General features: G+C 37.1%; 2 protein-coding genes across 2 annotated transcripts; both read left to right on the top strand.

Annotated features, from left to right (window-relative positions):
* Window positions 1-4701: 4701 nt before the first annotated feature.
* LOC134811375 (uncharacterized) lies at window positions 4702-6044 on the top strand. Its single transcript, XM_063818168.1, has 4 exons — window positions 4702-4826; window positions 5014-5246; window positions 5446-5529; window positions 5689-6044. Exons 1-4 carry the CDS (start codon window positions 4741-4743, stop codon window positions 5952-5954), a joined length of 669 nt encoding a protein of 222 aa, XP_063674238.1. The 5' UTR covers window positions 4702-4740; the 3' UTR covers window positions 5955-6044.
* A 2423-nt stretch (window positions 6045-8467) lies between these two features.
* On the top strand, window positions 8468-9947 carry LOC134811818 (uncharacterized). Its single transcript, XM_063818909.1, has 3 exons — window positions 8468-8572; window positions 9288-9493; window positions 9608-9947. Exons 2-3 carry the CDS (start codon window positions 9291-9293, stop codon window positions 9777-9779), a joined length of 375 nt encoding a protein of 124 aa, XP_063674979.1. The 5' UTR covers window positions 8468-8572; window positions 9288-9290; the 3' UTR covers window positions 9780-9947.
* Window positions 9948-14663: the final 4716 nt, after the last annotated feature.

The following is a 14663-nucleotide window of genomic DNA, read 5'->3' as shown; positions in this document are numbered from 1 at the left end:
ATTTATGAACAGAAAAACCTGAGGTCCCCAGGTAGCACTCCTGTTTGAGTCAATGAGGGATTGGATTGAGCGATTCCACATTTAGTAGGGAAGCACAGCTTTTCTGGTTCAGGTCACGGATGGAATACAAATCAAAAAATCAAAAAAATTTTGAAGTTGAGACTTGAGACCCTATAAATAACTCCTCAATAATACATGTTGATATTTACCTGTAAAACCAGCGTGTCAGCGTAGTCAGTCTACCATGTACCTCACTTTAATCGGGACTGGGCTTTCCTAGCACTTATTATAATTATATGGTATTGGAACTTCAGCGTTTCCAAACCAGTGAATTCTTCTCTGCAATTACAGCTCTAGCAATTACAGCTCTAGCAATTAGGCTAATATAAAACTCCGAAGCGGTTTAGCTGCTACCTTGCTCTTCAGCGTAGGGCCAGTAAAGTTACGACTTCTATTATTATCCATGGATTTTATGATCAGTTTGACTTCGTACTGAAGCCATGTCGTCATCATAACTCAGTAGGTTCAAAGATAAACCAATCAATCAAACAGCATATTTCAAGCACATTCATTTCCTCACTTCTCTCCTGGCTGATCCAATAATCCTCTCTATTCAATGTCATTCCACATTTGAGGCTGCTAGTTAACCAGCAAAAACTCGGTTGTTAATCACTTGCCGGCACCAACATGTCTAACGAATTGTGCCAAATATAATAACGCTAACGAATCTGATAAAGTTAATACCAACTAGAGAACTCCGGCTCGAGGCCTGGAAAAGCTCCAATCGCAATAGAACGTGCTCCAAATCATATTTAAGGCTAATACTTCGATTTCATTAATGATTACACTTGATTTGATTTGTGTGAAACAGTTGAATAACAGCGGCCCAGTAAAGTTCCCAGCATGCACCTATTCTCAAACAGCAACTGGTTCCTATTGGTCATCTGTCCCCCTACCTCTGTTCTTATTGGCTGTTTCTCGTTGGAGATCTACTCTTATTGGCTCAAGTAGACATATGGTCCACCTCACTGGAGTGTGTCGTGTCCGAGCATCCCTGGCTACTGAGTAGAGATGGCAGGAGCCAGGGGAGGAGCCAGGGGAGGATGGTTGGAGCCAGCACAGAGTGGCTGGAGGTGTTGTAGCCGGCCTGGTGTCGCCAGCCACACGACCTAGGAGTACTGTTAATGGACGAGTAGTACGTGCGGATAGCACTAACACCTCACATAATCCCATCACTTATCGAATGATACGAATCATTTGACTACCAGCATCAGACCTAGACCCCAAATTTTCAAGCTTCACTGCTGCCCTGACCTCCCGAAATATCCAACATCGGAGTTTTCTAATTTTGGGGGCGTCAACTTGGCTGATTTCGTATGTCTTTCAATCTTAGAAAATAGACTTTTACGATTTATGAAGGCTAGAGCGCTTCTCCTCTGTCATTAGGAAAAGTACTGTGAGCAGTATGGAGAAACATCTGAACAGTGTGAATGAGTTGGTCAGGATATTATGAGAGAATAGTGACACTATTATATTGTTAGACTTAACTTTAATCTAAAGTAATTTCTGAAACTCATTTATTTTCAATAATACTTAAGTAAATCGTTCGTGCTAAATCTTTAGTGCTATTAAAATTGATTAATTTATCATTAAATAAACTTGCACCAACTGCACCAAAACAATAGTTACATTCTACCAATCATTTGGCTGGTGGTAGGGTGGCTTTTGATCAATGTACCAAATACGGGTACGTAATCATGGTATATTGATTATTGATGGTTTAGACGCTATATCTTTCTGAACTACCACCTGGGTAACCCACTGCTCGTATAACGACAGATTGCAGACAATTAACTGTAGAACCGATTAAACAACGTAGTTTTAGCTTCTTTAATAGGGTTTCTGAGGACTAATAGCGTTCGATAATTCGACAAGTCATTTAGCGAGTGTCACAAATAATTCGGTGCCCTAAAGACTTACATTAGAGAGCAAAGAAATTAAAATTCCTCCATTATCACTTATTTGGAGATATTGATTATTGAACCCATTGTACATACAACCTCGCCTCACTGCATTCCTTTCCAGCTAAGAGTCACGTGACATAATGAGAAACACGTGACTGCTGAATGATGGCACGTGACTCAAATTGCACACAGAAACTGCCGTGATTTGACCCATTATTTGAAATAGATCCATGTTCTCTGAACATGCTCATTGTTCACACGAATCTGAGAATTATGTAGAATTTGAGAACTCCATAGCACAATATAATACACACTGAAAACACTGTCCCTAGTCACTACTCGGAGGTAGCAAGAGTTTATCATAGAGCTTAAAGACACCACAAATTATGGTTAAGATTATTATTCATCAACTTATACAGAGCTGATAAACCAAATACAGGGTGAGTTGAAAATAGTGTGTGGAAAGTAAAAATCGATCATTTTTTTTATGAAGGAGCAAATTTTGAAAGGTGAATTGCTATCAGTTCATAAACTTTACATATTTCATTTTTGCCTCTCATTTGATTCTAACTCATAATTTGGTTGATTTTTGGCAGTTTTCCAAAAAATCTTAAATTCGTCCTAATGGGGTTCTCAAATCGTGTGCCCTGAAAATCGAGTCTAAAAATCTATATTCTCCTACATTTTTAAAGCAATCACCCTGAAACTTTCAGGATATGTTCTAGGGATCATTTAAAAGAGATGAGCAAGACAAAATTTTGAGATAGGTCTTTTAAAAATTTTTATTCGATTTTGAAAATCGTGGACCTCAAAAAATCATCAAAAAACGAGGTCCAAGATTTTCAAAATCGAATAAAATTTTTTTAAAGGCCTATCTCAAAATTCTGTCTGGCTCATCTCTTCTAAATGATCCTTAGAACATATACTGAAAGTTTCAGGGTGATTGCTCAAAAAATGTAGGAGAAAATAGATTTTTAGACTCGATTTTCAGGGCACGCGATCAAAAATCGCTCGCGCAATACAATTACCACACACGCGCTGACCTTTGACCGGCAATAATTTCGGCTAGGAACGATATTTTTCCACGGCATCAAAAGCATCTGATAGATATAACTCCCCTCTATCAGAAACAACTGACTAAAAAGTAGATTTTGAGAAAATTTCCATGAAGACCCCCCTGCCCCCATAATACAGTCAAGTCGGCTATAGACAATTGTCTTACACGTTATCAATATGTCCTACTAATAAAGGACGATGGGTTGAGCAAATTATTAATTATTAAGTATTTTAATTGTATTATTATAAAAAGTATATATTTTCATTACCTAAATATGCAAAAATTAAGTGGAAATTTCATTTGTCAAAAAAATTAGAGCCATTTACTTTCCACACACTATTTTCAACTCACCCTGTATATCTTATAGTAATATTTGATAGCCAATCTTGAGGTCCACTGACAAATTACATAATTTTATCGCAAATCTGTTATGTATGGGGGGGGGGGGGGGGGGGCAGAGAGAGCCTAGAGTGGGAGAGAGCGAGAGTGCGTGAGACACTTTAGTATCACATTTGGGTCACAAAATGATCAATTAAACCACTTACCACCGGCTGATTTAAAAAACCTCAATCAATTGGCTTGGTCAGAGTTTTGTTGGCACTATACCGAAAAAACCAGCCCCGTAACTCTTACTGTTTTCTTCATTAAGCCGTTCAGAAATTACACGCGAACGAACGAATACACAAACACACATCTTGAGATAATTAGCATACTAGTATAGACAGTAAATAGTAAAGCTTGAGCTGTAGAGACAAAATGCAAGGAAGGGTCGATTTCGGTGATTAAATTTCAATTATTTTACGACCGCAGATGTTTAGATAATTATTTTGGACGATGAGAGTGCCAATTTACATTACAATAATTGCTGAGATGTTGAGCAGGAAATTTTAACCGATCGCGATGTTTGGAAATTCATGCCTAATTATTGTAATACAAATATCCGAAGATAATTGTTCGAATTTTAAATTGAGATCGTTGAATACGTATAACATAATATTTGAAATAATGCCATTTCAAATTTCGGAATTAATTCATCTTGGTAAAAATATTTTTGCAGTGCTATAATTTTAATTACCTGCGCAGAATTTGTTAAGTTAATAAAGATAACAGCTGTTTCCATCAGGGAAAAACAATTATATTTTAAACGAATTTTCTGGACTCCACTCGTGAGATTGCTTCTTTATAACCAACAAACGAGGTACTGCGAATAAAACCTTTGCAAAGGCTATTCTCCCTGAAGGAGTTGAAGTTTAATTTAAGTTCATGTCATAGTGGGACTAATGTAACCATAATTATGTATTATCTGCATTTTGCACGCCATTGTCCATTAGCCTCCCTAATTTCTCACCTGCAATGTAATTAAGATAACACACTAGTCGACGAAGAAAGTACCAAATTTTGGGCGGTGAAGATGTACCACACAGGTTTCCACGGACTAGCTGGAGTGCTTTAAAACTAAGGTTGCTCTGATATTTATTCAGTCCGTTACTGAGCTGAGATTTGTTACAAGACTCAACCAGCTCCAATCAACAATATTTCTATTAACCTAAAAAAGAGGACGCTTTTTTTCTTTAATTTAAGTACTTTTGCTGTTTATAACGACCGCAAAAACATTTCTATTCGATTATTAAGATTTAGTTCTTTATTCCCAACGTTATTGTAACCACACGTCTTATCTCACCTCGGTCCTTCTGATCAGGTTTCAAAATAATCTAAACCATGGCAATAAGTTGTATTCGACTGATAGCTCTGGTGACATTGCTCCTGGGGATCTCTCAAGCTTCAACCAGCTGGTTCACACCTAGGTCCAGTGCAAAGTAGCTTCTTTTTCTTTAGGGCGACGAAATTTTAAAATAATATCAATAAAGCGATTAACAAAATTTTCCACTATTAACAGTGTTAATTTTATTTTGAGTACCAAGTTTATTTTGGTGTGCCAAATTTTAAGATTACGCGAGCTAACACATAAAAAACTAAATATAAAATCTTCAGCTTCACCGACACTGCCAACAAAGATGGTATTTACTGGCACCGTTCCGATCTGGCGTACCGCATGGGGGAGAACTTCCAACCGACCATGAACATTGCCTGGGGGAGCACACCCCAGTATACGGGCATGTTCTTACAGGGGAACCTCCAGTTCTTCTTGGCTGATTCAGTATACATTGGAATAACAAACCTCTTCCAGGTTGCACCCGGTGGACTTCACGTCAGTGCACTTCGAGGTAATACGTTAAAATATCTGCAAAATTGAAAACATGCTACTTGAAGTAGCAGGTTTTTTCATTTATTAAATATCTATCTATTTTTTTAAATTACATTTATTCGTAGACCTTGCTCCTGCATTCCATCTTCCAAAATAAACGAAGATTTTATAATAAATATAATGACTGACATGAAACTCTCGGCCCCTCTAACTCTAAGGTGCTGAAGATTTCTACATAGATGTCCCTGGATGTGGAAGCCAACGTTTTACTAAGAGCGTCTTTCATCTCAACATCGGAGTAAGTATTGGGTCTCAAATTGGTCCAATGGTCCTGTAATTAACCGTTCTTTTCATCTCAATTTTTACACATTTTTATCACCTAATTATTCGTTGACAGAACTTCGATTCATTACATGTACAAATACAATCGTCTCTTAAAATGAAATTATATTTCAGGGTAGTAGGCTCCTTCGCAGTCACTTGGAATATCGAAAGCCACGCATCATCAAGCTGCCCAGAGCTTTTCGGAGCTATCCAGTTCCCTACGAAAGAGGCTTCCGTAGACAAGTACTTCACCATACACTACAGGATCGACAAATGGGAAGCAGGATACCCGGGAAAGAGGGCAGTTGGTGGTTTTGTGAGACCCTTCGGCGGGGGTGACATGATGTGTTACGCTGATGATGACGACTTTGTGATTGGAGTCATGAATGGATTTCATGGATAGAAACATTTTCACAGATGAACATAATGTCTATTAATGGGACGTTTACGATTTTCCGACTTCTTTAAGATCTGTTTATTTATTAAACCGAACGTTAAATTTCATTTTAAAGCCTGCGGTTTCGGGATTTATTTGGCACACGGTTTGATAAATTTATGAATTTTCAAACATTGAATGATTAAAAATAATTTAAAATGGTTTATAATTATAAAATAATGGATATTAAATTTTGTTTGTTTCCTGTAGGAACAACTTAGAAACTTTCCGAGTTTTATTTCTTATCTTAATCGATAAAGGATTGAATAAAAAGTGAAACATATGTAGACTGTGTGGAAACGGAGCAATATTAAATAAATATTAATTTAGATAACACTAACAGCTGTGCTATCGTTATTGATAAATCACCCACCAGGACAAGACAATTTTCTGGACTCAACTTTTCAAGTCGTGAGATTGCTTCTTTATATCCAACATGCGAGGTACTAGTGTGAACCTTCGCCAAGGCTATTCTCCCTGAAGAGGCTTAAGTTTAATTCAAGTTCATGTAATAGTCAGTCGGACTAATGCATAATTCATATTTTTTGCACTTCGCAAGCCATCGTCCATTAGCCCCCTAATTTTGCACCTGCAATTCCCAGCCGGCAAAGCTCGTTGGATAAACGTTGTATTAAGGTTGGAATTTACACTTTGCAACGTTGGCCTTGGGTTTGTAACGTTGTTTACAAGTTTATTAAACCTTTATACATCACCAACGTTGGAAATGAGTTAGCTGTTAAAGGTTAATGTAACGTTTTTGGTACTACGTTTTATGCATGTTATCAAAAAAACTTAAGGCAATTAAGATAAAACACTATAAGTTGATAACAAAAGTCCCAAGTTTTGGGCGGTGAAGATGTTCAGGTTTCCACGGACTAGCTGGAGTGCTTTAAAACTAGGGTTGCTTTGATATTTATTCAGTCCGTTACTGAACTGAGATTCGTTACAAGACTCAACCAGCTCCAGTCAATTATATTTCTATTAACCTCCAAAGAAGAACGCTTTTTTACTTTAATTTGAGTACTGTTTCTGTTTATGACGACCAAAAACATTTCTATTCTATTATTAAGAATTTTTTTTTCTGTATTCCCAACGGTATTGATTTGCAGTCACACGTTTTATTTCATCTCGGTCCTTCTGATCAGGTTTCAAAATAATTTAAACCATGGCCATAAAGTTCTAAAAAACTAACACCCCGCTAAAGGTGATATTTACTGGCACCGTTCCGAACAGCCGTTAATATATTTACCATTATGTCGGTATATTTACCCCGACGTCCCTAAAAGTACTGTCTCTTAATTGTTCAATTAGCTGCAACTGTAGTTATCATTCCATGGTCCATACTCCAATTCGCGCATGACACGATAACCCAAAAATATTCCTAGAATAAGACCGAATCCGGATTCCGGTCGTTGTGATTGAAACTGCATGATTAATATTGTGATTAAAGTTTAATGCAATTCTTAAAGCTTCACCATGAATCACTCTTAAAACAATTGGACTGTCGTCAAGTCAGTGACTCAGAGTCAGAACTCAGACCTCGTAAAACTCTCGTGTCGTAACTGGTCTACAGGCCCTGTATAATATCCCTACCTTGTTTGCTTGAAAATGTGTTTTTCCTTCTTCGTTTAGTTTTAGTTTTAGCTAGAGTGGAGCCTCAAACAAATACGGAGAATCGACACAGTGTAACGGTACGGATATTTAACATCAGATCACGGTTACCGTCCTTACAAGTATCCAAGTGCAGCTAAATTTACTTGGGGCTATAAATTATATAGAACTCTTGACGAACCAATACAAGTGCAAATGGCACAGTTAGTCTGGTCAGGAGGTACGACTTTAAGATTGTCGAGGGTACTTTCGATCTTGCCAGTAACAGTAAAATGTCAGTTCTGACGGTTGATGCTGTTTTGAACGGACAAGGTATTACATACAGCTGCGATGTCGCTTAATACTGTGGAAACATACCGGTCGCTGCGTATATTGTCAGCAAATGTGCACTGTAAGATAAAAGATTAAGATATTCGTAATGTAAAGGGGCAAAATATCCGGTACCTGTAATTACTGTAGGTATAGTGTACAGTGTGCACTGAGCACAGTGTGAGCACTAGGGTGCACTTCAAGCACAGTGATCCCGAAAAGTGTTACTGTTCACATTAGTCATGAAGAAGACCAAGAGTGCAATATTGTACAAAGGACCCGTTTTTTATGAGTTATTCATAGAATTAGAACCCGTTTTACTTTTAGCAACATGATCACACTAACATATAGATCCCGTTTCAGGAACAATAAGGAGTCTCGTTTTGCCAATGTCCTGATCAGATGAGACGTGGTCGATCAGAAATGGAATTGGACGGGCGAGAGACAGCAGCTGAAACAGGATCCTATCACAACCATTGTTAGGGGTGTAATAACTAATAATGGAGTATCATATATATGTGTGTGTTCGTGACAGCGGGTTCGTATGTAACATGATCCTCCCTTAGATCTAGCAGCTGGAGTTCTTATAGCATTACATTGTACGGTGTAAAGAGAGAGAGAGAGAGAGAGAGAGAGAGAGAGGGAGAGCTCTCCAGTCCGTTTAGGTATGCTATTACTTCTATTGTTCATTTTGTGTGTGATCCTGAAGGTTTCGTAGTGTGCTATAGTCCTAATTGAGGAATTCAGAATTGTAAAAAATTATGCATCTCAGTCTTACACCTTTCTTTAAGATTTGAAGTTCCTGTTTTAAATTAGCAGCCGATTAGTCACCGTGACTTATAAATCTAGAACATGCATTATCATTAACCTATGAATATTTTGCTGCATTTTTGCAACCTTAACAATTACTTAGACGCGTGTTTACTTTCCTACAACGAGATCATCTCTAATTTCAGGCGTGTTGTATTCGTGTATAATATTAATATATCTATAGGAAGCACTTTTATCGCTTCAGCGACAAATTCTCTTCCTTCTAGTCTACTCTCTAGTTTTACGTTTCTTGAGTCATGTTACTTCTCATTCCATAGTTATTAAATTAGCTGTTTCTTTTGGTAAATCCTGTTTTTTTGAGTTTTCGACGGTCAGTTTATTTATCCAGAAGGCAGCTGTGCATTTTCACATTTTGGATCGGTGATTTTCAAAAAGTAATGGAGCATGAAACTTCAAAGTTTATTGCCGGCTTGGCGATTCTGACCGGTTACCTTAACTATCAACAATAAACGAACATTCACAGGATTTTAAGATTTACTTTTAGTTTGATAAATATAAAACATTCCAAATCCACCATCTTGCATCACTTTAACCAGAAGCTATCCTCAGACCATGAGAATATACCGGTCACTCCAAGAATACGAGGAGTTAGCAGCCGAACCACCTAATAAAGATATCGTCACCATCAGCCAGAAAACAGTTACCGAGCAGTTAACGGATCAACAAGTTATCCGAAATATTCTTACTCATTACGTGTATTACATTCTTCTGGGGGCATTCATCCTCATCTTTATCGGAATTTACTGTGTTTGCAAGTGAGTAGATGCAAAAAAGTGGTACATTTTTTCTTCTTATTTGCTTTGAATTCGTTAGAATATCTTAGGAGTTTGGTACCCCTTACCCTGAAATGTGAACCAACGGATTTGCAGGGACAACAAGAAAGGGAAGAAAGGAAAGAAGAAACGCGTCGTCCCGAGGCAAAGAAGACCAAGAAAGATCAAGACTAAGAGTGACAGAGAAGATATTGACATCGAGTTTCAGAACATCTTCAGCGACAAGTTCGGACAGAGGGGTATGGATATGTCCATGTCGGTGTCATGACTACCAAAAGTTTGAAAAAAAACTGCTAACTCTACGACAAAAATAATGACATGTGGCCTATCACCTTCAAGTTCTACTCGTCCAGAAGGCATAATTATGAGAGTTAAGAATCAGAATAATTGAGGGAAGAGAAGAAAAATGAGGAGAGGTGATGGCCACTGAATTGCGAAAAGTTTCAATTCACGAATATTTAATTTTGAAATTCATTAATATTGCATTTAATTTAAAGTTTAACAACCTTTTCATTCTTGTCTATCACTTTTCAGTTGCCAAACTTTCGCCAAAAATAAAGGTTACTCATGAAGATTGAAGAATTTTCAATAGCTCTGCACAATATGCACATACACATATCGGGGATGACAGCTAGTAACAAGTAAACGTGGCGTTTCTATAAGTATAACTATAACAAAGTAGCTGGTCAGGTGACATGAAATTAGTAGAATTACAAATCAGTTGAGTCACGTGAACAGACTACTAGTAAGTGCACGTGTGCTGCGCGCAGTTAGTAATCAATACTTCAGCAGCCACGTCTTGTGGCTCACGTCTGTGGTAGTTGTGGAGGGGGTCGATTGTATTGGTTGCTGCCTGCTTACGGTGGCCCTGATCTATAATCAATAATATACCTTCTCGTTAATCTCGTCGTCTCTTCAATTGTACAAACACGTTTGGCTAAATAATGCATTGTACCAAACTCTGTTGTCGCGTCGGTCATCTAGATCTACTTTTATATTGTTACCTTTGAATATAGTGATAGTGATGTTGAATGTTGAATGTTTATGTAAATAAAGCCTGATGATGCCAATGTAGGCGATCACAACCAGCCCCCCAACTACCTGGAAAGTAGGACTTTAGGTGCTAACTATGAAGAAATGAAAACTTACCAAGGAACAAAAACGTTAGGTCCCAAAATTTAAACCCCAAAGTGGTATCAAAATCGCAAAATAAATAAATATTGTTGTCTCTTGGTACCACTGCACTTTAGTAGTTTAGGGTTAGACAGGTTCCTGCTAGTTTTATATAATTGTTCACAGTTAAATATAGTTATTTCAATGCAGTGCTTGTTACATGCAATGTTCACTCGACATCACAGACATTGAATCTGGTGTTTGACTTTAGATAATATCATTGATTATTAAAAATAACACACCTTGATAAATTAAACAAAATCATCCACTGCAGTTTCAAGTTTTCATTTGATTCCAACCTATACGATGAGGCGCACGACGAAATTCACGAAATAACATGTTACCATTTTGGATTATTATGCTCTGTTGATATGAAAGGCGGCTCAACACTCTAGAAGAGGTCACGTGACGTAGAAGCTTGAGGAGTCTGCAGTTGAAGCACGTTTTACTAGTCGTCTTTCTTTTCTGAGATGCTTGAGACCTGGCACGTGCAACGTTTAAAATATTTTAATGATTTTTTAAATGACGAACAAGAAGTTTGCTAATTGCTGGTAGTGGTAGCTTCACAGTTCAGGTGTACTTTCATGCTGTACTTTCATGCTTTGTTACGTGTTTGTTTTTAGCTCGGATGTTTGTGAATTTCGGGTGTGAAATAAACGATCACGTCATTTTAGTTTTAACTGAATTTGTTTAGTCTTGATATAACAAGCATATGTTTTATAACAGAAAAAGTTGTTTATCCTTTTAAGTTTCACCAACAATATTTATGGAACGACTTAAAAACAAAAACATAGAATGAGTCATGTCAGAATTCAGATATTATTTACTCTGATCTAACTGTACTAAAGTAAATCTTAAAATGTTCACATAAAATAATTAGAGATATAATATCAGCATCAGACTGTAGTCCTATTTGAGGAGTTGACTTGAATTACAATTAGTCAGGGACTAGGACTTCTCTAGTAATTTTGTATACTGATCAACTGGCACTGCGATGTTATACTTATATTTATAATTCCAAGGTTGGTATGCAGTTGGGCCTCCTGACTCTTCGTCATTCTTAGTCCTTACTTATGTCTTCGGCATGGCCATGAATAATACTTAAATATATTTAACTTAAAGTAAATACGTCGTACCGCTAATCCTGAGTATAAAATCATACTGATGACGCAACCAATAGTCGTCAAATTGTGAGATACAATGAAGCGAAGCACGGTGCAACTTGGTCCATATGATTATAACCAAGACTCGTTGTTATGTCTATGACGTACCGTGTGAAATCCTCAAAAATTTAATCAGTTTCTGTATCTCTATAGTAACAAAACTAGGTGACGATTGTGGTGGTGACGTTACAAACTGGCTTAGTTATAGTAAACACAGTCCCTCCATCCAATCAACTAATGAAAGTTTTTACGGGAAAAATAAACATTTAGCAAGGACCTATTAGTATGACCACCATGGTTACTTAACATATCGCCATGGTAACCAAACAGACAGCACTCTGCAAGTTCGTTTCCATGACGCAGTAGTGTCAGTGACCAGCTTGTGAGTGGTCTGTGGTTGTCTGAGTTTACCAACTCAGCGGTCGTAACTCAGCGGTCATGTTGCCGATTTAGTCAACCAGAAATTGCTGAGTCAATCTAATGCAAAACCTCAGATCGTATTCAGACGTATTGCTCCGCATTATTATTAGTCACGAAAATGGTTTGGCTGTTTTCCGACGAATTTAAATTCTGTGAACTAGGTTAGGAGTAACAAGGAGGGATTGTTTTATAAAAAAGGAGGGATAGTTTAGTTTTGATAATATTACCGCCGAACTTTGATCCACTTTCAATTGCTTTGTCGAGCCAGACAGTAAACAAAAGTTAAACGATTTTTGTCTATAATTTAAATGATGTGCCTACTAAAATTATTCGTTCTGCCGTTTTATAGTTGACCGCCATAAACGTTGATAGCAATATGAATATCCAATCTTTTGACCACTATGCGTTCTTGAGGTGCCATGAATTTAAAGCAATGAAAGATTAAAATTGTTGGTGGTCACAGATGCGGTGGTTTTACGAGGGATCACGACTCTTTCTGTGGAAATGATCTTTCTGACTTTGTGTTGTGTCCTCTGCGATTTCTTGCAATTATTTGCCGTTTGCTTTGTCAATGTCATCACAACACACAAATAACGTCATCAGATTCCGTTTACTTTTAGTCAGCATAACATGAATATGATGTTATGCAATTTCTGCATAACATTTATTGTTGTCAATTGCAAATTTTATGAGGTCAAATGCAAAAGGAAACATATATAATATATAGTTGACAGTAGCACAATTCTAATGAATTGCTAATTTTGTTGTGATGCAATCCTTGCAGCTGCTGTGATATCAATTACACACTTTGATGATACCTCGACACCTGAATTTGCGGTATTTTATAATGTTGCTTATGAACTTGAAGCAAAATCTGTTGACTCATACTTCAAGGTTTAAAATATATAGGTTTTAAATGATGTTTTCTTCGACAGCTCCATTAAAAACCGTTGCTGGTCAGATTATTTTATCATTACATCCGCTTTGATCGGTCATAGCTTTGAATTTTCAAAACATGCTCAGATCAGCGCATGTGCAATTTTTAGTGGTCACATACTACGGCTCCAACTTAAACATATAACTTAATGTGGTCAAAGTTCTATTACATATTAATATTATGTGTATTTAATATCAGGTCCCATTGATACCACCATACCAATATTACACTGCATAGTTGTTGTTACCAGGATGTCTTCACACGGCACAGTGGTAGACCACAGGTCAGGAACAGGCGTGAGACTCAGAGAGTTAGATGATAGCAGGCGAGGAGCGAGGTTCAGCAACAGGAAGGAGGAAAAACTTCTGGAAAGAAAACTTACCTACCTCAATAACCAAGTAAGGGGTTAGCTTTTAATGGGTTTGTGGATGGGATCATTTTGGGAATTAACAGGTTGATTCTCTAATCAAGATGGAGATTAGATTTTTTTAAACCAGTGACAGACTTATAAATTGTACAATTTTCTTAGAACAAACGAGTACAGATTTCGATTAACCGAGAGAAAGAGTTCATCAAGACAAGGAATCCTAAAGAGAATGATAAGGAGATGAATCATCTTGACAGAAGGCGAGTAAAGTAAATGATCCCTCAATTTCAAAACTGGAAATTTACTTTTTTACCATTTACAGACATAAAGTTTCAAGGGTCTACTGTCCCGATACTTAACATTTTCCTTTTCCCAACCACTTCCAGACCCCTTTTCTGTGATCAGTGGACATAAATTTAAACGCCCCTTTGTTATCAGATACAAAGAGGCTATGGGTTTTATCCTAGACTACAAAACCACGAGTGTTCTGCACGATGAGCAGAGAAAGCTGTCTCCAGAAGGAACTAGAAACGTCAACCAATCAGCGATGACCAAATGTAGAGCAATTACCAGGTAACTAAGGAGAGAGAAACGTAATATTTACGTTTTTTATAAATCTCTGTGAGATACGTGCGTGAAATAAAAGTGAAATACTATGTGGACGATCGTATTTTATCAATTTTAAATTGTATGGAAACGTGAAACGAACTTTTACTCTTTTTATGTTATCTTTATTGTTGAAGCACACTTTTATGGATTATTAGCTGTAAGTGTTAGCCTCGTTTATTCGTTGTTGCTGAATTAATAAGCGTTTGATTTTTTATTGTGCCATCAAAAACAAATTGTTTGCTCTATTAGGATGCTTGGAAATTTGGAAATAATACAAAAAAACTTGTACGTAGATTTTATAAATCATAAATTGTGCACTTTTGGGCTCTGAATTCTGAAGCTGAATATACGTATTCTCGAGGGTTCAGCAAGTGCAACTGCAATTAGTGCATAATATGCCAATGGTTCGCATTTTTATCATCTCTAACAGCCAAGTATTACGGATTATCTCTGTTTCAGTCAACGGAATTTTTAAGCGGGTTA

This window comes from Bolinopsis microptera, chromosome 2 (assembly GCF_026151205.1).
Source record: "Bolinopsis microptera isolate Bmic1 chromosome 2, MBARI_Bmic_1.0, whole genome shotgun sequence".
In the NCBI taxonomy this organism is placed as follows: Eukaryota; Metazoa; Ctenophora; class Tentaculata; order Lobata; family Bolinopsidae; genus Bolinopsis; species Bolinopsis microptera.
Note: the sequence above shows the minus strand (reverse complement) of the source record. Positions and strands in the feature narration are given on the sequence as shown.